The sequence below is a fragment of the Nicotiana tomentosiformis genome, chromosome 12 (assembly GCF_000390325.3).
Source record: "Nicotiana tomentosiformis chromosome 12, ASM39032v3, whole genome shotgun sequence".
NCBI classification, from domain to species: domain Eukaryota; kingdom Viridiplantae; phylum Streptophyta; class Magnoliopsida; order Solanales; family Solanaceae; genus Nicotiana; species Nicotiana tomentosiformis.
In genome coordinates, this window is record NC_090823.1 from 99,190,489 (window position 1) to 99,217,586 (window position 27,098).

At 35.9% G+C, this 27,098-nt stretch overlaps 1 protein-coding gene across 1 annotated transcript; it reads left to right on the top strand.

Moving 5' to 3' along the window:
• The first annotated feature begins 17,601 nt into the window (after window positions 1-17,601).
• Window positions 17,602-19,405, top strand: LOC104105215 (protein RADIALIS-like 5). The gene is made up of 2 exons (XM_009613466.4): window positions 17,602-18,006; window positions 19,175-19,405. Exons 1-2 carry the CDS (start codon window positions 17,765-17,767, stop codon window positions 19,200-19,202), a joined length of 270 nt encoding a protein of 89 aa, XP_009611761.1. The 5' UTR covers window positions 17,602-17,764; the 3' UTR covers window positions 19,203-19,405.
• The last annotated feature ends 7,693 nt before the right edge of the window (window positions 19,406-27,098 follow it).

Genomic DNA, 27,098 nt, shown 5'->3' on the forward strand with positions numbered 1-27,098 from the left:
GCAGGCAGCATTAGCTGTGGTGATTCACACAATTGTTTTATGAAGAATTCGTCAAATCAGAAGTAGTGTGCATTCGATCAGGCAAAGACCATACTAGCTTTGAAATGATTTGTTAGAAAATAACCAACAAGTGAAGGCTAATATATGTTTTATCAATTCGACGTAAGCAACAATTTCCAATATTTTAAGCTTCAAATATATCACTTGAACAAAGCGTTATCAGTAGCTATATATCATTTGTGACCTCACTTTGCACTGTAAACATCAAGGATCCTGATTCTTGTCATAAAACAAAAATGTCAAATATTACGTACATAACTTGAGATGAAGATAGTTGGTGCATTTCCTTTGCGTTCAATATGGAGCCGTCCTTGCCACTAAAGATGTTTTGAACAAAAACTTTTCCCTTTATCCAAAAGACACAGATTCCATCCATCTTTTGCGTACTTGAGCTTTTACTGGAACATGACTGGACAAGTTTAAAACAACAACAACAACAACCCAGTATAATCCCACTAGTGGGGTCTAAGGAGTGTAGTGTTTCCGATAGACCCTCGGCTCCTCCCGCCTTCTAAGAACTCTCCACCTTGCTCTTGGGGTGACTCGAACTCACAACCTCTTGGTTGGAAGTGGAGGGTGCTCACCACTAGAGCAACCCACTCTCGACAAGTTTAAAAGGTTTACCTATTTTCACTTCTGAGAAGTCACCAAAGTTGTCTAGGAAAGATAATTCCCACCTGATATCCGAGCAGACGATTGAAAAAAAGCTCCAGTTGAAAGGCTTCAAAACATAAATCATTTTGACAAAGAAAAATATCTCGAATTAGACTAAGCGGAGGACAAAAGAATGAGGCAGACTGTCCTCCTGAATTTAGGTTGTGTATGGTAGAAACATTGGTATTTTACACCTGAGTCTAGCAAGGAATTTCAAGAGAAAAAAGAACCTTGACTTTTTCTGTTCATAAATACTTTTGGCAACATGACAAACTTTGACTTCACAGTTCCATAATCTTTGAGGCAGGGTTATCCAATACATGTACTACTGGGAGGTAGTAGATGTTGTGCGCAAGTTGGTGCGGACACTACCGTTAGTAAAAGAGATTCTCAATGATTAGCAATCGTTGGAAAGAGGACTAGTGAGCCAAAGAACATGGGTTTTAGGGAGAAAAGTGTGGGCGGAACCTGAATTTCCTATGTTCAGACTGTTTTTGCTGTATATCTACATAGATTCCTGCCGCAAGTTTTCCAGAATATTAGCCACTATAAATTTGAGAATAAGGACCCTCCACTCCAGTATTAAAGAATCTCGAAGCAAGTTGTCTAAAAGGGGATAATCTACGCCTTTTTGATAATTCTGAGAAGCTTTCAGAAAGCAAACACTCAACCACAGAGACAATGAAAGTATTTCGTTTTCAGAATGATAGATACTTCACAAAACTGGTCCTAATTAACATGACCTTTTCCCTATATGGCAAAATTAAAAGTCTGGTTTAATTTCCCCTTTTAAACATGAGACTGAAAAAACTAATACGGAAAAATAAGAGTAACTTTGGAAGGAAGTGTAGTTAATGAATAGCTAGTGAAGAAATTATCCAAGAAATTATATGAGATGAGATGATAATTTTTAATTGATGCCCAATCTGGTGGAAGCATATACGTCAAATGTGTGTGCAAACTTTAAATAAACAAATTATCCAATCTCTAACCGTTTAATTAGGTGATTCACACAATTCAACATGATATTAGAACAAGCAGAGATTCTTGGTTCGAGTCTTATTTGGCGGGATGTGTCGCAGGCCTAATATAGATTATATATGTTGCTAACAGGTTTACTTACATGAGTCATGTTACACAATTCAGCAATATGTTCACAGGGCCTAATGCATCTATCTCCTTATCGTTTGAAACCTTTACATCACCCAAAAAAATGAAAAAAGAGAGAAAAGAAGCTGCTATTCCTCTTTCCCATATGATTCAGCCACTAGATATCTTTTCAACGAAAATGCATTTCCCTTTACTCTACACATAAAAAAAATATCCTCCATGATTACCAATCATAGGGAAGAGGGATTTGTGAGCAAAACAAGACGTATTTCATAGTGGGGCTTTATTCCATATCGTTTTCAAATAACCAGAATATTATTGTCATATATCAACGTAGATTCCTATTGCAACTTTTGCGGAATATTACCTTTGAAATTGAGAATGAGAGCCCTCCACTACTCCAGTAGGAAAAGATCCCCAAACAACTTGTCTATAATGGAACATTCTATTTCTTCTTTGACAATCTTGAGAGGCCTCAGAATCCAAATAACTCAACTGTCAACTACACAGAGACACAAGGTGTTCCCATTTTTAGAATGACTGGAACTTTATAAGGAAGGTTCTAATTGGACCTTAGCCCTATATGGTAGAATTAAAAGTTAGGTTTCTTTTTGGGGGCATGAGAGTGGAAAATAAACATTGGTGAAGTACAAGTAGTAAATTGCTTGATAATATTAGTTTTTTTGATGAATATATAAGTTGCCTGAAATAGTTTAAGTGTTGAATTAGTAATAAATAAAACGCCTGCAGATTTGTGCAGTGTTCTTCTTTTCGCTTCGATTTTCTTGCTATCTTGCTATTATTACTGTCCGTTGCTACTGCTTCTTTTTTCATCTTTCCTTGAGTTGAGGATCTATCGGAAATAACCTCTCTACCTTCTCAAGATAGGAGTAACGTCTGCATACGTACTACTTTCTCTAAATCCCACTTGTGAGATTACACTAGGTTTGTTGTTATTGTTACATTTGTGCAGTGTTCATTAAAAAGGATATTGTTCTAGAAAGTAAAGAGTCGTTTGGTAATTCACGTGCTAGTTATGCATGGATTATTATGTCAGGAATTGTTTATGCAGTATCAGCAGTAAATAATAACGAAGGGATTGTTATATGGTGATTGATAATATTGGCATTGCTATCCGGTGAATAAACTATACACTGTCCTCTGGTCAAACCACTAGTGCAGAAAAAATTATATGTCTAAAATCATATTAATGCAAATTTTATATAACATTGGTTTCTGTAGCTTAACGCATGCAGGAAACTTGTATTTGCTCTTATAAACCATTTTAAAGATTATGTCTGATGTAGGTACTTTGATTTCCTTCTGTCTTTTGAATCAACATTGATCATTTAGTTAGGGAAACCTTTCTAAATTAGAGGATTAGAATCATTAGGCAAAGGCAGTCTGTCAATTCAATTAGCTCAAAGGCCATTATGCTTGTGATCCAGGTAAAACTGAAGATATTGGCACAAATTAAAGAAGAATCATATTCTTCTGTACATGTACAGTCACAGCATAAAGTCCTAGATGAAAATGGTACGGTATATTTGACAGATTCCAAACAACTGGAATAAGGTACCTAATTACTGGTGTTGGTCCAAGTGAAGTTTGTTTTGATGATTGACAAAGAAACTTCAGCATGAATTAGGTCCATACACAGTGTACACAGATACGGGCAGATTCGAGCATAAAAGATGTACGTAAAGGAGATAAGCTTAAGTTGTTATATCTGATATCTCCTGATCGAAAATCTTGCATAAATAATAAGGAGAATGACTCCTTACCCGAAGAGAACTTTATCCAAGATAAGGGAGCAGCTAGAAGTTGAAGATAACTAGAACTCTTCTACCAAGGAAGAGTAGCATTAGAACTCTAGTTATTTCTTATTCTACTAACTCTATATATTGTAGAATGTTCTCATTTTACAGGTACGCATAAACGCTGAAGTTAAATGTGAGTTGAGAGCAAAATAGCAAGGTATTTTGCAAGCAATTCTTATGTGATTCAAGTGTGCGAACCCGAAGCTACATGAACCAGATAGAAGAACCAGTTCCAAGCGTCTGTATTTTATTCTAGTTCAATTGTAGTAGGTATTTTCAATTTATACTTTTCAGCTTTATCTAGAAGCAATTATATTAGGTACTCTGAGTATTCAAGTTAGAGTTAACCTGAAGTTATCGCAATAGTTAGAGGCTAGCTGCCACAACGGGATTAGAGTTAATCCTTAGGTTTACAAAGAGTTTTGTAAATGCTGTTTTGGCTCAGTGATTTAGTGAAGTGTTTGGAAAAATCCTACTGAGTAATAGGTCATGTTTTTCCACCTTTTGAGCCTGGTATTTTCCACGTAAAAATACTTGTGTTCTTTACTTTTCGCATTTTCTATTTTCGCAACAGTAGTATAAGGAACACTTAGAAGAACTAGGTCCTTCTATAACCAGTGCACGTGAAAATTGGACACCACACAAATCACCCACTCTCGTGTGATATTGAAGTATAAAACATCAATTGGTATCAGAGCGGGTTATCCCTGAAGAGGCTAACACCTTAGGAGAAGATCAAAATGAGTGCACCACTTGGAAACTGGGAAGGGCAATCCACTGCTAGGCCACCACTCTTTAATGACCAGTATTACTCCTGGTGGAAAAACAGGATGAGAGATCACATTATAGGAGAGGACTATGAACTATGGGACATTATCACCGATGGTCCACTGGCTACCTTGAAGCTAAATGCTGAAGGAGTAGAGGTTCCAAAGACAAGAGCGGATTGCACTAGTGAGGACTTGAAGAAATGAGAGAAGAATGCTAAAGCCAAAAAATGACTTGTTTGTGGACTTGGTCCAGATGAGTACAACTGAATCCAAAGCTGTACCACTGCTAAGAAAATTTGGGACACACTGCAAGTAGCTCATGAAGGAACACCTCAGGTGAAGAGATCCAGAGGAACTCTACTGTATTCTCAATATGAGAACTTTTCTATGAAGGAATGAGAAATCATTCAAGAGATGTACACAAGGTTCACTACACTGACAAATGAACTAAAATCTCTTGGAAGGATTATTCCCGAAGAAGATAGAGTCAAGAAGATACTGACTAGGGTTTTACCTATCACCTGGGAGAGCAAAATAACTACCATTCAGGAATCAAAGATTATTGCTACTCTCCCACTGGATGAATTGATTGGAAATCTCACTGCCTATGAACTTAGGAGACAAACTATGAAAATGGATGTACCTAAGAAGGAAAGGATCTTGGCACTCAGAATCACTAGGTTCTGATCTAGAAGATGATAAAATGACTATGATTACTAAGGACTTCAAGAAGTACTTGAGGAGAGGAAAAGGCTCTTGAAGAAGTGGAAACTATAGCAAGTCAAAAGCTCCTGATAAGCAAACCAATGATAGTTGCTACAAGCATGGAAAGATTGATCACCACATCAAAAACTGTCCTCAAAGGGAAATTGGATGGAAGAAGGAAAGAGATGAATGAATGAACAGGAAGAAGGAACAAGTTAAACCCAAGAAAGTCAACAACAAAGAATCAACCAAGCCTATGGTCGCTTCTTGGGGAGAAAGCTCAGACGATGATGATGAGGATGAACAAGCACTTATAGCAATTGGAGAGTCTGATGAAGAAACTAAGGTAAGTGTAGTTCATCTCAAAGACAAGATTAAATTGTTGTCTAAAGAAAGGTTATCTGAGTTACTTCTAGAGCTAATTGATGAATCAGAGGATGTAAACAATGAAAAGGAACAATTGTCTAAAGAATGTGTGATTTTGAAGGCTAAGTGCAAAAGCCTGAAACTTAGGGTTGGTGAAACTGTAAGTGAAAATACCATATTAAAGAACCAGGTTCATGCACTTGACTCAACTGTCCTAGAACTTAGATATGAAAATCTAAAACTGAAATTAGGAACAGGTAAAAAGACAGTTAGATGATCCCACACAACTCACTCTAGAAGAAAATATAGGAAAAATGAAAGATGAGTTGTATAATAAGGATGAGAAGGTAAAAATCCTAAAGGAGGATATGAGCAAGGTCAAACTTGAGCTAGGAAGAATTTGTAAATGGAACAGCTCCTCCGATGCATTTTCTTGGCTACAAGAACATCATAGTAGCAATAGAAGAGGATTTGGCTTTGGGAACCTGGCACCTAAGTGGGATACCAAAAGCAAGTATATCACACTTCCTGAGAACAAGATTTGCACACACTGTGGTAAAACAGGTCACTATAAAAAGTGAATGCACTGCAAAAGAAAAGGCAAGTCAAAAGAACAAAGGATTTGTTCAAGGGAATAATAGGCTACCAAGATGGGCTAAAAAGAATTTGATTCATCCTTTTGCCTATAGAAAGGGACCCAAACTAGTTTGGGTTTCTAAGACTAACCCCTGATTTCCTTTTGCAGGTCCAAGTGAAGGGGAGCAACCAAATATGGTATATGGATAGTGGCTGCTCAAAGCACATGACAGGAAATAAGAACCGGTTCCCTTTTCACTTGAGGACCTTAAAAGAGGTAATGTCTCCTTTGAAAATGGGAAGAAATGAGAGATCATTGGGGTTAAAAAGGTAGGTAAGACTGATTCTCACTTTATTGAGAACGTCTACTTAATAGATAGACTGAAGTACAGTCTAATAAGTGTATCACAATTATGTGATAGAGGTAACATGGTAGCATTCACATCTACCAAATACTTTGTGATTAATCTTACCACTAACAAGATAGTTTTGCAGGGAAAAAGAGTGAACAACATATATGTTGTAGATCTGTCCACACTTTTAGAAAATGAACTCACTTGCTTAAGTGTGTTAGATAATGATCCCCTCCTTTGGCACAAGAGACTTGGACATGCCAGTCTAAGTCAACTCAACAAACTAGTCTCCAAGGACTTGGTGATAGGACTGCCTAACATTAAGTTCAAGGAAGATAAAGTTTGTGAATCTTGTGCAAGGGGGAAGCAGGTAAAATCCTCTTTTAAAAGCAAGAATGTGGTAAGCACCACCAGGACGATGGAACTGGTCCATATGGATCTTTGTGGTCCAATGAGAACATTAAGCAAATATGGTAAGAGATATGTGATGGTGCTTGTTGATGATTATTCTAGGTTTACTTGGACATTATTTTTAAAATCTAAAGATGAAGCATTTGACATGTTTACTTCTTTTGTTAGAAAAACTCAGAAACAACTAGATAATCAACTTGGATCAATTATGTCTGATCATGGTACTGAATTTGAGAATGCTAAATTTGCTGAATATTATGATAAGCATGGCATAGATCATAATTTTTCTGCTCCTAGGACTCCACAACAAAATAGAGTAGTTAAAAGAAAGAATATGACACTTAAAAATATGGCTAGGACTATGCTTCTTTCTAGTAAACTGCCCCATAGTTTATGGGCAGAAGTTGTAAACACTGCATGTTACATCATAAATAGGTGCATGACTAAACCTATTATTGAGAAGACTCCTTATGAGTTACTTAAAGGGAGAAAGCCAAACATATCCCATCTTAGGGTTTTTGGATGCAAGTGCTTTGTGCATAATAATGGTAAAGACTTCCTAGGTAAGTTTGATCCAAAAGTGATGAGGGAGTATTCTTGGGATATTCTTCACATAGTAAAGCTTATAAGATCTATAACAAAATAACTATGTGTGTAGAAGAAAGTATACATGTAGTTTTTGATGAAACTAACATTCTTTCTGAGAGGCAGGAACATGATGATGAACCACTTGGGCTGGTAAGAAACTCAAATGAAACCACAGCCCAGACTGAAGCTGCACCAGAGGAAGGAACATGTGATGGAACATGTCCTTCCACCCATGGCAAATTGATTGGGGGAACTGAACAAAAAGGAAGTGATCCTCAAATCTCGAGGGAACCTGTCCGTGAACCTGTTCCTTAGCAACAAATCATTGAAGGAACATCTACGGGAAACCAGTTGGTTATGAAACCTTACAAGTATCAAAGTTCTCATCCCATTGAAAACATAATTATTGATCCAACCTCTGGAATCAAAATCAGATCTTCGTTGAAGAATCTTTGTGCTTTTGATGCTTTTCTATCTCTTACTGAACCTAAAAATATTGCTGAAGCTTTGCAAAATGCAGACTGGGTAAATGCAATGCAAGATGAACTCAACCAATTTGAGAGAAGTTAAGTTTGGCATATAGTACCAAGACCCAAGGATATATCAGTAATTGGCACAAAATGGGTCTTTAGAAACAAACTTGATGAAGATGGAACAGTTACAAGGAACAAGGCAAGATTGATAGTTCAAGGATATAGTCAAGAGGAGGGCATAGACTATGACGAGACTTTTGCTCAAGTTGCAAGATTAGAGGCAATTAGACTCCTTATAGCCTTTGATGCTTATATGGAATTCACTCTCCATCAGATGGATGTCAAGAGTGCTTTCTTCAATGGCTATCTAAAGGAAGAACTGTTTGTCAAGCGACCTCCGGTCTTTGAAAGCAAGGAATATCCTGATCATGTGTACAAGTTTGATAAGGCACTTTATGGGCTCAAGCAGGAACCAAGAGCATGGTATGAAAGATTATCAAAATTTTTGCTTGAGCATGGCTACAAGAGAGGTAAAATTGACAATACTTTATTCTAGAAAGAAAAAGGTAAATATCTCCTGGTAGTTCAGATATATGTTGATGATATAATCTTTGGAGCAACTACTGATAAGTTAAGTAAAGAATTTGCCAAACTAATAGGGAGTGAATTTGAAATGAGTATGATGGGTGAGCTTAATTTCTTTTCAGGCTTACAAATTAAACAAAATTCAAATGGAACTATGATCCATCAGCATAAGTATGTAAAAGAGTTGCTTAAAAGGTTTAAAATGGAAGATTCCAAAGAAATTGACACTCCTATAGCAACTGCCACAAAATTGGATGAAGATGAACATGGTTCATCTGTTGATCAGAAGTTGTATAGGGGAATAATTGGCTCTTTGTTGTATCTCACTGCTAGCAGACCTGATATTATTTTCAGTGTAGGCCTTTGTGCTAGATTTTAGGCAAATCCAAAAGAGTCTCACTTGACTGCTGTCAAGAGGACCTTGAGATACCTAAAAGGCACCACTGACCTTTGTCTATGATATCCAAAAGGTAGTAATTTCAATCTAGTGGGATATGCTGATGCTGATTATGCAGGTTTTCTTGTGGATAGAAAGAGCACCTTAGGTATGGCACACTTTCTTGGCTTATGCCTTGTATCTTGGGCCACCAAAAAGCAAAATTATGTGGCCTTATCTACTGCTAAAGCTAAGTATGTTGTTGCTGCCTTATATTGTGCTCAATTGTTGTGGATCAAACAACAATTAATGGACTTTGGAATTGATGTGGGTTGTATCCACATCTTTTGTGATAACACCAGTGTAATTATTATGACTAAGAACCCGGTTTATGACAAAAGAACGAAGCACATAGATGTTAGGCATTACTTTTTAAGGGACAACTATGAAAAATGTTTGATCATTGTGGAATTTTGTGCTACTAACAAGCAAATAGTTGGCATCTTCACAGAAGCTCTAAGTAGAGATCACTTTGAAAGGAACATGTTAGAATTAGGGATGATTAAGATCACCTAAAAGGAACCAGTTCTAACTCAAAAAATTGGTTAGAAAAATTATGAATTTCCATAAATAATTAGATTAGATTTTGCTCAGTCTCATACTTTTATTAGTACACTCTTGTGCCATGTACTAAAATGACTCGTTAATCTTTAATGATATTATCTCTTTTTTCTTGAAAAATTCAGACTCACATAAGAGATTTCTCAGTGAAGAACCTGGTTCATCAAGACTACTTGGTACGTACTCTCCACTCTGCATATTTTGAAATAATTATATTTGGATCATGATAAAGAGGATAGTCCCATTCAATCCTAAATTCCTAGATCTTATCAGTTACGAAATGAACCGGTTTCATTCAAATAGAGTCCAAACCACATTAAGTGCCTAGATTCTAGGGACACTCTTCAACGTCTTTTCAAACTGACTTCCAGTTTGATTAGACTTCTAAAAAGGCTGTCGTTACCCAATTAAATACCCCTCCTTTAAATTGATTAGGCTTTAGTTGTTTCTTCACTTCTAAATTTTCAAGCCGTCAAAACTCTCTTTATCTTCTCTCATCTTCCTAACACGCATAAAATCATCTTCTCTCATACCCAAACACAGAAATGGCGAATCCTTCTGAGAATCCTTCATCACCACCCAAGAAAATCACACCCACACCATCTATCACACCTTCAACCATGCCAGCCTCTAAGAAAAGCATGGTCAAGATGCTTGTTTGCAAGGTTGTTGCAGGAAGACAACAAATCAAGAAAATTAATAAAAAATTGAAAGCAAGTCGAGAGAAAGAAACCCAGAAATCTGATGAATCATTAAAATATGCTACTGAGGGGGAAGAAACTATTTCTTCTGAAACAGAATATGTAACATCTGGCCCAAAAACTACTACTGAAATCATCTATGAGGTTGCGAAAAATTTGGAGAATTGGTTCATTATGGTGGGAACTGTGGCTGGAGTTGAGTCTACTGAGTTTGGGCGAATAGGTGGTAAAGATAAAAAGAGAGTGAGGGTGTTCAAGATGTTGTGAGGGGTATTGAAAAAGGAGTGGCTGAAGGATCACCCACTCCTGCTAGTCTGACTGAAGAAATAAGAGCAATGGTAGTGTGGAGTGAGAAATATGCTGGAGAAGAAGAAAATATAAAAGAAAAAAAGGGGGAAGTGGGTATGGAGAAACTGCCGAGGGGTTGGTTTGATTAGGGATAGATGTTCAAGAACCTGTTTCATCTGAACATGAAACCCTCGCAGACCTACTGAAAAAGGTGACTGACAGTTATAATCCCAAATTGAAAGGAAGTTCAGGAGTTAAAATCCCTGGCATTTCTAGGGAAAACAAGAAGAGAAAGACTACCCTTTCTATCCCTGTAGAGACTCCTCCTACAAGAGGAAGAGCTATAAGGAGTCAGAAGAAGTAGAGTGAGGCTGAACTGGAAAAGGCCTTAGAAGAAAGTAAGAGAAAAGCTATTGCTAAGGGAAAAAAGAAGGTGGTTGAGCTTGTTGAGGCTGTTAAAATTGACGAGATGGACCTGGTAATTCGAAATGAAGAGGAGACAGAAGAAATGAAGGTTATGACTCCAAAGGCAAAGAAAGCCAAGACTTCCACAAAGAAGTTTGTTTCAAAAACAAAGTCTGCGGAGCCATCTACTTTGAATAAAAGAACCAGGTCTGCATTGAAATCAAGAAAAGTGAAAATAGTGCAGGAAGAATAATGGAGTGGAGAAGAAGAAGAAGAATCTGATGTTGAAAAGGACAAGATGGTTAAGTGGGAAGAGAACCATTTTGAAAGGTAGACTCCTCATGGACTTGGAAGAGGAAGGTATGTTAATGCTGCTGAAGAAGTTACAATTGCAAGGATGGAAGGACATGGTCCTTCAGATGGATGGAAAGCTGGCCAAAACTGAGATTGTGGAGTTCATGGCAAATTGTGAGATCAAAGATGGTAGGGTCACCAGTGTGGTAAAGGGGGTGACAGTGAATTTTGATGATAAAGAACTGGGAGAGATCTTAGGTGTACCTGCTGAAGGGTACAATGATTATAAGAAACTCAAATGGCCAAGTCTAGAGAATCTCCCTACTGCCCTTGCCATTACAAGAAAGTTTGGTGACAATGATGAAGAGCTTGAGCCCAAGGCTGTGTATAAAAGCAAGATGAATCCACCCCACAAAGTGATGTTCGAATTTGTTAACAAAGTTGTCCTACCTAGGCAGAAAAGAAGGCACATTGTCACATTCATGGACCTGGTCCTTATGGAATGTTTGGACAGTGGGAGGCAAATCAATTTGCCTGGATTTATTATTCAGCTTCTTGATAGGGTTCTAATTGGCACCAAAACTCATGCCATACCCTATGGCTTTATTCTCACGGCTGTACTTGCACACTTCAAGTTACCCATCAAGAAATAAGAAGTTAGTATAAGCAAGGATCACTTTGGGGCAAATACTCTGATTGCTTGTGACTATGAATTCCACACCACTCCCAAAGAACTTGGTTTATCCAAAAGGTACATGTGAACAACAAAATGCGAGCTTGGTGCAAGAAAGTGGGGCTAAGGATGCTGAAATTGAAAGGCTGAAGAAGAGGTTGGCAGAAGTGGAGACTGAGAGAGATGCTCTCAGAGCTGAGCTGGCAAAGGAGAAGGAGAAGAATGATGGCATTCTTCATGACATGCTAAAACTGCTTCAAGCCAAGAACCAAGAACCTAGTTCTTCCCAGCCTTAAGCCTTCCTAGTCTAGTTAGACCAGTCAGTGACCCGGATGGGATTTTTTTGTTTCTTTTGCTCATGATCTAGTATTGTTATTTCTCTTTATGCTTTGTGGATGACTAAGTATCAATTATACAATACAACAATAATAACGACTCAGTAAAATCCCACTAGTGGGGTCTAGAGAGGGTAGTGTGTACGTAGACATTACCCCTACCCTGAGGGAGTAGAGAGGTTGTTTCCGAAAGACCCTCGGCTCAAGAAGACAAATAGAGACAATATCAGTATCACCAATAGAAATCGTAGGAAAAATAACATCATGGAAATGAGAAAGCAGATGCAAAGTAAACACGATAGACAATACATAGACCCGACACTATGGTAAATAAATGAGTAGTAAGACACAACAATGCCACTAGCTGACATCGACAAAAACCCTACCAGACTAGGCTCACAAAGGTACGAAGTAAGGGAGACTCAACTACCTCCTAACCTACAACCCTAATACTCGACCTCCACAACTTCCTATCAAGAGCCATGTCCTCGAAAATCTGAAGCCTCTCCATGTCCTGCCTGATCACCTCTCCCCAATACTTCTTAGGCCATCATCTACCTTTTCTTGTGCCCTCCAAAGCCAGCCTCTCACACCTCCTTACCGGAGTATTTGGGCTTCTCCTTTGTACGTGTCTGAACCATCTGAGCCTCGTTTCCCGCATCTTGTCATCAATGGGTGCCACGCTCACCTTCTCCCGAATATATTCATTCCTAATCTTATCCATCCTAGTGTGTCTGCACATCCACCTCAACATCTTCATATCTGCTACTTTCATCTTCTGGATATGTGAGTTCTTAACAAGTCAACACTCAACCCCATACATCATGGCCGGTCTAACCACCGCTTTGTAAAACTTACATTTGAGTATCGGAGGCACTCTCTTATCACACAAGACTCCAGATGCTAACCTCCACTTCATCCACCCCACCCCAATACGGTGTGTGACATCCTCATCAATCTCCCCTCCCCTCTAGATATCCGACCCAAGGTACTTGAAATTGCCACTATTTGGTATGACCTGTGATTCAAGCCTCACTTCTACACCCACTTCCCTCAGCTCCGTGCTGAACTTACACTCCAGGTATTCCGTCTTCGTCCTGATCAGCTTGAAACCCTTAGACTCAAGGACCTGTCTCCAGAACTCCAACCTCTCGTTAACATTGGTTCGCGACTCATCAATCAGAACTATGTCATCGGAGAATAACATACACTATGGTACCTCCCCTTGAATATGGTGTGTTAACGCGTCCCTCACCAGGGAAAATAAGAATATAGTATGTTAACCCGAGTCTTAGCTCCATCATGCATGTCCTTAATTGCCCAAATGTAGGCACCCGACATGCCTTTTGCCTCTAAGAATCTCAAGAGAACTTCTCTAGGAACCTTGTCGTACGCTTTATCTAAATCAATAAACACCATGTGCAGATCCTTCTTCTTCTCCCTGTACCGTTCCACCAACCTCCTAATAAGGTGTATAGCTTCCGTAGTAGAACGACCCGACATGAACCCGAACTGGTTGTCGGATATAGACACTGTCCTCCTCACCCTCGCTTCAACCACCCTCTCCTAAACTTTCATGGTATGATAAGTATCAATTATAATAAACTATTTTTGTGCTCTAATTGTTTGTTGATGCTTCTTATATGGCTTATATCATTAGATTGATAAATGATACTTGATTCCATGATTGTATTTAAAGTAGCCCCAGTGGCCATGAGTGATTTCTATTAAAATCTGGTTATCTAACATAATTTCTATGCAACTTTTCGATGAGGCCAAAAGGGAAAAGATAGGTTGTGCTTTTACTTTGGACTATGATGTTTATAATCTAATGAACCTGGTCTATGATGACTTGTGACCTTAAAATGGAAAGTGTTCTAACATTGTATTGATGTCGAGCTAAGTTGACATAGGGCCTATGCTTATGAAAAGCACAGAATTTGTCATCATAAAAAAAGGCGGAATTTATTAATCCAAGTGAAGTTTGTTTTGATGATTGACAAAGGAACTCCACCATGAACCAGGTCCATACACAGTGTACACAAACAAGGGCGGATTCGAGCATAAGGGATGCACATGAAGGAGATAAGCTTAAGTTGTTATATCTGATATCTCATAATTGAAAAGGTTGCATAAATGATAAGGAGAAGGACTCCTTACTCGAAGAGAACTTTATCCAAGATAAGGGAGGAGTTAGAAGTTTAAGATAACTAGAACTCTTCCACCAAGGAAGAGTAGCATTAGAACTCTAGTTATTTATTATTCTACTAACTCTATATATTGCAGCATGTTCTCATTTTACAAGTACGCATGCACAAACGCTGAAGTTAAACGTGAGTTAAGAGCAAAATGGCAAGGCATTTTGCAAGCAATTCTTGTGTGATTCAAGTTTGCGAACCCAAAGCTACATGAACTAGATAGAAGAACCAGTTCCAAGTGTCTGTCTTTTATTCTAGTTCAATTGTAGTAAGTGTTTTCAATTTATACCTTTCAGCTTTATCTAGAAGTAATTGTATTAGGTACTCTGAGTATTCAAGTTAGAGTTAACTTGAAGTCGCAATAGTTAGAGTCTGGCTGCCACAACTGGATTAGAGTTAATCCTTAGGTTTACAAAGAGTTTTGTAAATGCTGTTTTGGCTCAGTGATTTAGTGAAGTGTTGGGAAAAATCCTACTGAGTAGTAGGTCGTGGTTTTTTCACCTTTTGAGCCGGGTATTTTGCACGTAAAAATACTTGTGTTCTTTACTTTCTGCATTTACTATTTTTGCAACAGTAGTATAAGGAACACTTAGAAGAACCAGGCCCTTCTATAATCAGTGCACGCAAAAATTGGACACCATACAAATCATCCTCTCTTGTGTGGCATTGAAGTATAAAATATCAACTGGTACATATATATGAATATGTCAGTCTACCCTAACTAGTTGTTGCAGAATGATGTTAATTTTGGATAAAAGAATTTACTTAGAAATCTTTTATCATTTCTCTTCTAACCACGTTGAAGAAAACTTTCAAAAAACAAATAGAGATAGGTTAGAAAGTATGATTAACTCTGATATTTGGCCAAAATGCTATATTTTTAATACATTACTCGCCTTACATATTGTTATTTTAGTGGTTAATTGTGCGACGTTTGAGCTAAATTATGATATTTTATGTGTAGGAGCATCACAAGACCAAGACGAGTGAAAGTTGCACAAAAGGAGGACAAAAATTCGAGAAAATAGCAAAAAAGCACGAAGTACTCAAGCCTAGCTACAGGCCAGGCGTAGCCAGCTTGGCCGTGCTAAAGGCTAGGCGTAGCTAGCTTGACCGCGCTATAATACTGGCCTTGTGAGGTCTGTAGCCCGATAGTCAAAAGTTCGCGAATTAAAAGACTCCGACCCGGATTTGGACTAAAGGACTTCAACCCTAGCCTTTAAATATGCCCTAAACATGTCTAAAGGAGGGGAGACGTTTTTGGAGAGGGGATTCGACCCAAGGAGGCGAGAACAACTAGGAGCAAGGCGGAGAATTCTTCTACGAGTTTTTCACTTTCTTCTTCCTATTTCCATTATCGATTATGAATTCTAGTATTGTAATTTTGCATACTATTATGAATAGCTAATTTGTTATCTAGGATTTTGATGGAACCTTTTGTAGGATGAATTCTTATTACGTTTTCATATAATTGAGCCGTTGGATTTCTCTACTTGTTCAATTACATATTTAATTATTGTTGTTGATTGAATGGCCATCAATTGAATGTGCCTATTTAGTGTGTATTACTAGAGAGAAGGTACATATTTAGGTAGTTGTCGAACAACATCACTCCTGACGTATGCGAGAGATCAATATGGAGGATTTAAAAGCGGGATTAAAGATAACGAAACCTTGGTGTGATCGTAGTGAGCGGTGAATTAGTGTCAGCTAGCGTAATTCGAGAGAATACGTATAGTGAATTGTGGTGGTTGCTCGAGAGAGAGCTACGACACCCAAAGTACTCACGATCGGTAGAGAATACTTGGGCGAAATTATAAAAGACGTAGGGGGAAGGATTTTGACAATTGGGAAAATCATAACTCGAGACCTCCTTAATCTTTTCTCCAACCCCTAGTATCTTTAATTGTTAATCTACTACTTTAATTTGTTAGTTATATATAAGAATCTTAATATTTATAATTTAGAAATTGTTCAAACTTGTATTCCTAGTAAAAGTGAAGAGTTGTAGCTGAACCTTAGTTCTCTGTGAGATTTGACTCCGAACTTTTAGACCGGATTATATTTGCAACGACCACTTATCCTTGTTAGGACTAGAGTTGGGCGTGATCAAACTCTAACGATTGTTTAATAGACAACGAGTGGAGTGCATAAGCCCCTTAAGAGATAGAAGTGCATACTAAATTGAGGAACTACCGATTTGGCGATCACAGATCATGTGTTGATAATATCAGTGGTGGTTCATTATTTTGATAAATTTTTAGACTTTATATTCATAATGATGTGATGCTTGCATTTGGCACTCCAGAGAAACAAATCTTGGTTGGGCCTACATTTACTTGTCATTTATGAGAGAGTATTAATCTAATGTTCAAAAATCAAAATAAACAACACTAGTTCTAAACATTGTACCCAATTGTCAAAAAAGGAGCTACAAGTGAAGGGTAATACATGGTATTCCAACTTGATGTGGATAACAAGCAACATTTTCTAACCATAAAGATGGCCGCAAAATCTGGATGGATTTTCTAATAGACTATGATTTAATTGATGTAGCGCGTAAATCTTAGCTATTAGAATTAGAATTAGAATTAGGGAAATCTAATCCTCTCCAGCTAGGTGATCCACTTGCTGATGATATTATAAAAAGCAAGACCAGGGACTTTACAAGAATTAAATTTAAAGTCTGTCTGTACATACATTAATATTATCTTATTTTCCCTCCACATCTTCCGATTAGCCTCATTTCAGATTGTGGCTCTTAAGACAAGAATCACATTAATGTGTAACTCCTCTCCAAGAAAATGAAAAGATATTCCCCAACATATTTTTATTTCAGGAATTCGGTATTCTAAACTCATTGGACCAATCGAGAAACCAGGATTCCTAATAAGGTGATTCAAAAAATACAATTATATATATATAGAAATAATTTTTATTTTTACGTTACTTGCACAGTATAATTTTCGAACAAAAGAGATTCCATCGAACCTCCGCCACTGGTTGGACCGACTAATTCGAATTCGCACCAAATAGGCCAACTAAGAGTGTAAAACTCCCTACCAAGAATTTTTATTCCCAAAGGTCGAATACAAGACTTTTAATTTAGGGAGAAGGAATCTCAACCATTCCACCAAAACCCCATATGTTATTCGCCAACTTGCTACACCCCAACACCTTCTGCTCCTCCAGTTTATAAGTAACCTAGCTTAGCAATCTCTTGTCAATACAATCCTCTTGGCTTAATCCTATTTTTTCTACTGAGGCAAATTAAATCTGCACTTTCCTCCAAAACTTGTTCTCCTTGTCTGGGTTACAATCTTTCATTGCACTCATCCTCTAGCCATATTCTTGATCACAAGTCACTACATAAATTATTAGCTCAAATAATATTATTCTGCAATGGCTACTTGGACAGCAAAACAGAACAAGAAATTCGAGGAGGCATTGGCTTTATATGACAAAGACACTTCTGATCGCTGGAATAATATTGCAAGGTGTGTAGGTGGAAAATCAGCAGAGGAAGTGAGAAGGCATTATGAACTGCTTGTAAAGGATATCATGCAGATAGAAAATGATCAAGTACCTTTGCCCAATTACAGAACTGCTGGAAGCGATGGCAGAGGTTATGCTAATGAACAAAGGTATAGTACTATAACTCATTGCTTTTCATACAAATTACCTATGTCGCTCAGACTCTTCAAAAATATGGTCGGTTGGGTCCTCCCAAAACTATACTTTTGGTGGATGCCATCATTTTTGGAGGGTCCGAGCAACATATTTTCATTTTGATACATATTTCCTATTTTTAAGGCTAAGTGTACTGTAGTATCCTCCTGCCAACGATGTTATTGTCTATCTGTTTCCTCCCCATGATAGAATTTACCTTATACACTGTTAATGTATCTTAACACATTGCAGTAGGTTATTACCTGCATTAATTTTGAATTTAATAATTCCTCATTATGATACGTTGTAGTAGGTTACTCGCATTATTTTTTAGTTTATTAATCCCTTATTATGGCAAAAGACGGTCAGGTAGAATTCTTTAGGTAACCTGATAGTGTTTTTGGCACTGTTTGTATGCTAACGGTTATGATACACTTGATAAACGGATAAATTTATGGAATTCTGAGGCTTTCTTTGTGGTGGGTTTTCTTGCCGACTAGGTTTAATTAAGGCAAGTGTATTCATAAGATTCCCTCCTAATAATATATAGATATACACACAAATTAGAAGACATATATTTTAAAAAATAAAAAAATACTTGAAACTACCAAATTGTTTGATTTTTACTATCTTAGGAAGCTGTGCATGTTGCTTATTTAAGCTCTTAAGCAACCCCACATGAAATCTAATCCTACTTGTTTAAGCTCCTAAGTAAACCACGTGAAATCTAATCCCACTTGTTTAACAGCACATGCATATTGTCCTACATCTTAACCTCTCATCACCTCATTATACTAAACAAAAGTTGTTTAACAATTGTACGTATCTTGTCTCGATAAGTATCATAACATACTTTATGAGTTCCTCACATTCTTTCATGGCTCTTCAGCAATCCCAAGTTTCTGCTCTAGCTAGCTATAAGATAGTTTAAGCATTCTATAAGCAATAATTGATACTAGTATACTACAATATCAATCTTGTACATACTCACAATGTAAAAAAAAACTTTACACTATCAATGTTACTAACCTCTTATAAGCATGTTGTCTGCCTTATTTAAGTTGTAGTTATTTTTTAAGTAATCGAATAGCAGAAAAAATCTTTTACATTACTCGTTTTTAATACTATTATTTTACTAAACAGGCTTATGAAGAATCTGAAGTTACAGTGAGAAGAAGATTACATTGATGCTCAATACCATCAGAGGATCAAGTATAATTTGTTTACATCTTCCCCTTCAGCTATCCTAGCCTAGTTTCTTGTATTACAAACTTTTTCTACTAACGTACTACTACTATTATTGTTCATCCCTGTCTATTTTGCTTTGTAATAAATTAACATGTATGGGAATTAAACAATGTCTCCTTTTCTCTCTTTTTCTTTTGAAATTTTGCCTTTCGGGTGTCAAATAAAAAATTCATTTGGGTGACCTTAAGTTTCCACTGGTGACCCTCCTGGCCGCGTGATACAATTTTTACTGTTACATCAAGGTTTCCATTTCTTGAGTGTCAAAAATGTACGTCCACAAATATACATTCAAAAAGTACGTAGCTTAAAAAACAATGTCTTGAGGAGAAAAAAAAATTGTTTCTTTTCATGTTTGTGCTCCGCCTCCAAAGTCGGTCTATCTTTGTACAAATGTATAAGGCAAAATATTCTCAAATGATTTTATTTCTTTTTATTCTAAGTCTGGATCAACTCAAACCGAATGAAAAGGAAAGGGATAGTCAAATTGCAATACACTTTGTACGTTTGCTAGCAGACCACTTACGCTGACACTTCACTCCGATTACCAAGATTGAGGACGAGTAAATTGTAAAATTATTATAATCTAATCAGATTATCATTTGAATAGATCACATCCGAAAGTACTCCGTTGGCCGGGCGGATATAGCGTATACTCGACTAGTTCAATTGAATCCAAAAACAAATTAAAGTACTGATGGGATGCGAAACATGACATCAATGCGCCTAATTTTCCATTTGACTTGTTTAGCTCACTAATCTATATTATTATAAAAGCATGAATACAATATCGATTTAAAAAATTTCTTTATAATATTAAGTATAATAACTCATAATAAAAGGACATAACTGAAATTCTAGATATTAGCCTTAAAATCCTACTTTAGTTTTAGGACATAATACTACATGTTAGGACGTGATTACCTTTAGGAATCCTATTAGTATAATTACTATCGGACTGTCTAATTCATATAAAATTGAACAAGTAAATATCTTTAGTCATGTAATCCTATTGCTTTTAGTATACTTCTTAAAAATTTTTATTTCTAATTTAATTCGAAAACGTATTATAATACCCTATTACTAATTTAATTTGAGAATGTATTATATTGTCCAAATCCATTTAGAAAAAGGAGAACTTATTTGTTAAATGTTGAACGATTAAAATATCCCTGAAATATTAATCGACTTTTATGCCTTTAAATATTTGTATAATTTAATAATTTAATTGTAAATTATCCAAGGCTGAAATTCTTTTCCAATCTAAACTAAAATTCTAACGTCAAAAACCTCACCGTAATAAATTTTGCATTGAATTCTTATACCAATCAGGCATCCTACTTCCATACAAGTCCCACATAAATAAGAATACCTCGAACCACACCTTACTGTTATAAAAAAAAAATTTACCGTGCCTTTTTTGCCGTAAATACTCTCACGAGTGTATAGCCGCATGGACCTCTAGCCGGGTAAGTTCCAGACGGATAGGTACTTTATATGTTGGTTATAAGCATGTCAAAAGCTTCTCTTTCTATTTGCAAACCAAAGATAATTTTCCTAACATGATTTGTTTTGCTTTCTTTTTTGTTCCCTTATTTCTTAATGTTAAAATCTTTTAGTTTTATGTGATGTGGAGTTAGATCTGGAAAAGGATAATATTTGTTTATAGAATATTTCTTATGTCTACCGATGAATAAAGAACGACTAAAATATTTTAGTTATTTTAATTAAAATATTTTAGTTATTTTAACAAAAATATTCTGAAATAGAGAATAATATTATTTTAAAATATTATAGTCGTTCTTTAGTTGATTAAATATTTACGTGCAACACATGTACACGAATAATTTATGTTAAATGACTAAAATATCCTCAAAATTTTGATAGATTTTTATGCCCTTAAACTTTTGAGTTAAAAATGCATTTAATTGTAATATTCCAAATATTACCCCAAGAATGAAATTCTTTTCGGATTAAAACTCCACATCCGACAGCAAATTCCTACTCTACCAATATCTAAAACTTCTAATACAACTACAAATTGGTAACGTTGAAAATCATTATGAATTGGATAAACTTCTAATATATTTAAACTATACTTGTCATTTGATAAACAACGCGCATAAAACATTGTTGCATTCTTTATTCAATGTATAAATGTATTCGTATCATTGTGTAATTTTAAAATATTTAGTTCCATTTTGTGATGATTATCACAACGTTATTAGGATTTGGTTTGCATTACAAATATATAACTTTTATTTTAAGCAACTCATTATCTAACTCTAACATTTATTTATGGTACGTGTTTGTAATATTTGAAATAAAATATTTGTGTAACACACGAGCATATAGATAAAAAATATATATATATATATATATATATATATATATATATATATATATATATATATATATATATAAGCACGAATATTTCACGCTAAATGTTGAGCAACGAAAATATCCTTAAAATATTGATCGTCTTTTATGTCCTTTAAAAATAAACTATTTTCTTAAGAAGTTAATTCACCACCGGATAAAATTGTAATATTTAGACTACCTTGAATTCAACTAAAATTGTGTCAACTTAAATTCAAATTTAGTCCGATCGAAATTGATTATGATAAGACTTCTAATTACATTACAAGTACATCACTTAATTAACTATATCCATATCGCCGAAGAAGGCAATCCCTACCATTACCCATAAAGTCAAGACCAACACTTCACAGACTTCTTTGTGGGAGAAAAGTAACAATATACCAGTAGTGAATAATGCGTTTGACAGATGAAAATAAAAACCCTTTGATTAGAGTCTAGCATAAAGCCATAAAAGCTTATGAAGTGCTCTATACAATCAATACAACATTCATACCATAGATCAAACATATATGAATATTCATGGATTTTGATGTCATTTAAAGTCTTAGAGCATTTTTAAAAAATAGATCATATTCCTAAATCAGACAATTTAGTGTGAAACCTTAGCAAAATCACACTTAGAGATTTTGACCGATCATATTCCTCGTGCACTAAACCACAAATCATAATCCTCTTGCACTAAATTGGCTGATTTAAGGTCTTAGAGATTTTGACTCTCGGATTCAAAATACTCGTGCAAGGCACTAGTTATTATAAAAGCATAAATATAATACTAATATACCAAAATAGCCCTAAAATATTAAGCGAAAGAACTCATAGGAAAAGGACATTACTGCAACAACCTATTTTTTGGACTACAATACTTTCTTTGCCAATTTTTAATATTTAAGATTTTAAATTTAATAAAATTTTGTCTATTAAATTCTTATTAAAAATATGTAGGAAGGTTTAATAAAATTAATTTTATAAGAATCTTCCGCATTGGCAATACATTACCTCTCCATAATGTCCAATACCAAAAAAAAAACGTTTTATTAAATGGACTGCATAAAGAGTTAAAATTGAGAAAAAAATACCCCCACGATAATATATTTTTATATTATATTTGAACTATTTTTTTACTCAAATAATATTTTTTTATTAAACTTTTCATGTAATATAGAAAAATACTCAATTATTAAACAACAACTAAGAAAATATTTAAGAATATAAATATGTGAGAAAGAGAAAAAAAATGATTAGTAAGAATCAATACCACTAATGATTTTACAAATATAAATATCTAAAAGTGAAATGTCATATCAATCTTTTACTCTTTGAAAATAAAATTTATAGTGGATAAAATTATAATTAAGATTAAATATTCAAAACAAGAGATGAACTAATATTAAGATCTGAATCAGCATAGAATAAATTATTTTTTATGTTAAAAATAAATAATTAAATTTTTTAATTAATTATTTAGCAAGAGAATCCAATTCAATTATTTTTTAAATTCATCATATAAGTAAAACTTTTATTCAAGTTAAAAAATAAATCTTAGGATACATAAATTTCCTTAAAAAGAGTGTTAGAATACAAAATAAAAAAGTTTGTATATTATTAAGAATCAAAATGCTATACAAGTGTCTGAGAAAGCACAATCAAAGGTAAATAAATCCTAATCAAGAAAAAACTTTCAAGACTATATTATAAAGAGTCGACTCTGGTATAACGGGATTATTCTTTGTGTTGCCTTGTCACGACCCAATTTCACCTATAAGTCGTGATGGCGCCCAACACTACAGCTAGGCAAGCCAACTAATAAATTAAACATATATCGAAAAATTTAAATCCAAAAAAAATAATAAGACACCAAATTCTACCAATGTGTGTGCCAAGACCTGGTGTCACAACTGTATCATCTAGTAGATTATACACAACTCGAAATACTGTCTGAAATGAAAATAGACATAATTAAAAATAGAAGAAGAGACACTGGTAGCTGCAGAACGGCTCAGAAAGGCAGCTCACCACTATGCCTCTGAATAACGTGGGTCTAAGGCGATAGGTCTCCCACTAGTACTTGCCTCAGGTCCTGCACAAAAAGTGCAGCAAGTGTAGTATGAGTACGTAAGCAACGTGTACTCAGTAAGTATCAAGTCTAATCTCGAAGTGGTAGAGACGAGATGGCCGACTTTGACACTTACTATAGGTCAATAATAATAATTGAAATAAAACTAGAATATCTAGATCAACATGATTCACAGAATATAACAATAATTTATTTAACAAGCAGAAATAATTAAAGTCCTTCAAATGCAACAATTCTCAATATATTAATTAAATTCCTTCAATTTCAATAAATTTCCAAATTTATCAATTAGTCTCATTTACAGGAATAACAATAATTCCTTAACAAGCAGGAATAATAATTCATTAAATTCCAAAGATTTTTAATTTATCAATTAGCTTCACAAGCTGCAATAAACTATTAAAGTATCGTGTAATTATTATTATTAAGCACGATTTCTGCCGAGGTCATACGACCCGATCCAGAGTTTCGTGTACACTGCCGAGGGACGTGCGACACGATCCATAGACGCATCTATCCTGCCGAGGTGTTCGGCCCGCTCCACAAGAAAGGAGGACATTTTCTTATGTACCTCCGGAAAGAGAGTATATTTATTATAAGATCAATTCGAGAGGATGAATAATTTCTCTTAACAATTAGTTAATTTAAACTGAAAATCAAGCATATGAGATTTCCATCCTTTAATATTTTTATCTAACAATTCACAATATATATATATATATATATATATATATATATATATATATATATATCAAATAATATTAATTAAACAAAGAATACAATTTACACAAGTAACTCATACTTTGAGTCCTAAACTACCCGGACTTTAGCATTAAGCATGGACTCTCGTCACCTCATGCGTACGTAGCCCCCATAATTAGCAACAATTATTACTTTAACTACCTATCGGGTAATTTTTCCCTCATAAGATTAGACAAGAGACTTACCTCCTCTTCCTCCAATTTAATCCACTAGTAGGCCTTTTCCTCGATTATCCAACTTCGATTGGCTTGATCTAACCAAAAATAATTTGATACAATCACTAAAATTTATAGGAATCAATTATATAGGAAAATACTATATTTTCAATAAAAATCCCGAAATAAATTAAAATTTTGTCCGTGGGGCCACATCTCGAAATTCGGCAAAAGTTATGAAATCCGACAACCCATTCAATTACGAGTCCAACCATACCAGTTTCACTCAAATCCGACTCAGAATCGATGCCGAAATCTCGAAAATTCGTTTTTATGAGATTTCAAAAATTTCTCAAATTTCAATCTCAAAATACTAATTAAATGGTGAAAACAATGATATATTTGCGTAAATAGACTAAATCCGGGTTAGAATCACTTACCCCAATGTCTTTCCTTGAAAATCTATCCAAATCGTCTCTGCTCAAGCTCCAATTTGTTAAAAATGGCGAATGGGACGAATGCCCTTTTTTTTATAAAACTGCCTAGACAGCCTTCGGAACTGGGCCTCGAACAGGACCTCGGTCATAGCCTTGATCATGGCATCGAGCCCGAGCCTTCGATTGTGACCCTCGATCTTGGGTCTCGATCCTGGCCCTCGAGCTGGACCTTCGATCGTGGCTTCGATATTGAGCCTCGTCCCTGGCTTCGCCTCAGGCTGCCGACCCTGGGCTCGATATCTGGGCTCGATCATGGGCTCGATCATAGCCCAAAATATCCAGCAGAAGGAAATATTACAGCAGCTTTTTAAGTCCAACTTTTGATCCGTTAACCATCCGAAACTCACCCGAGGCCCTCGGGACCTCAACCAAATATACCAACAAGTCCTAAAATATCATACGAACTTATTTGAAACCTCAAATCACCTAAAACAACGCTAAAACCACGAATTATGCTCCAATTCAAGCTTAATGAAACTTAGAATTTCCAACTTCTATATTCGATGTCGAAACCTATCAAATCAACTCTGATTGACCTCAAATTTTGCGCACAAGTCATAAATGACATAACGGAGCTATGAAAACTTTCAGAACTGGATTCCGACTCCGGTATCAAAAAGTCAACTCCTCGGTCAAACTTCCAAACTTAAATTCTTATTTTAGCCATTTCAAGCCTAATTTTACTACGGACTTCCAAATATAATTCCGATCACGCTCTTAAGTCCAAAATCATCATACGGAGCTATTGGAATCATCAAAATTCTATTCCGGGGTCGTTTGCACATAATTCGACATCCGGTCACTATTTGAACTTAAACTTTTAATTTTTCATCAAAATTTTATATCTCGGGCTAGGGACCTCGGAATTTGATTCCGGGCATACGCCCAAGTCCCAAATCATGATACAGACCTACTGGAACTATCAAAACACTGATCAGAGCCCGTTTGCTCAAAATATTGACCAAAGTAAACTTAGCTGAGTTTTAAAGCTCTAATTCACATTTTAATCCATTTTTCACATAAAAACTTTCCGAAAAATTTTACGGACTGTGCACGTAAGTCGAGGAATGATAAATAGTGCTTTTCGAGGTCTTAGAACACAAAATTAATTATTAAATTTAAAGATGACATTTTGGGTCATCATATTCTCTACCTCTAAAACAAACGTTCGTCCTCGAACGGGTTTAGAATTATACCTGAAGTGCTGAATAAGTGTAGATATCTACTCCGTATGTTTTCCTCGGCCTCCCAAGTCACTTCCTCGACTGGTTGGCCCCTCCACTGGACTTTTACTGCAGAAATCCTCTTGCGCCTCAACTGGTGAACCTGTTTATCAACAATGGTAACTGGCTCCTCTTCATAACCCAAGCTATTATCTAGCTGAACTGTGCTGAAGTCTAACACATGTGATAGGTCGGCATGATATTTCCGGAGCATAGATACATGGAAAACCGAATGAACTCCCGATAGGCTGGGAGGCAATGCAAGCTTATAAGGAACCTCCCCAACTCGTCTCAACACCTCAAATGGGCCTATAAACCTTGAGCTCAATTTCCCTTTTCCCCCAAATCTCATGATTCCCTTCATCGGCAAAACCTTCAAAAGAACTTTTTCACCTACCATAAATGATAAATCACGCGCTTTTTGATACGCGTAACTCTTCTATCTGGACTGCGCTGTACAAAGTCGCTTCTGAATCAACTTTACCTTTTCCAAGGCATCCTTCACCAAATCAGTACCATATAACTTAGCCTCACCGGGCTCAAACCACCCGATGGGCGAACGACATCGCTGACCATTTAAAGCCTCAAATGGAGCCATCTCGATGCTGGATTGGTAACTGTTATTATAAGAAAACTCGGCCAAAGGCAAGAAACGATCCCACTCACCTCTGAAGTCAATCACACATGCCCTGAGCATATCCTCCAAAATCTGAATTGTCCGCTCTGACT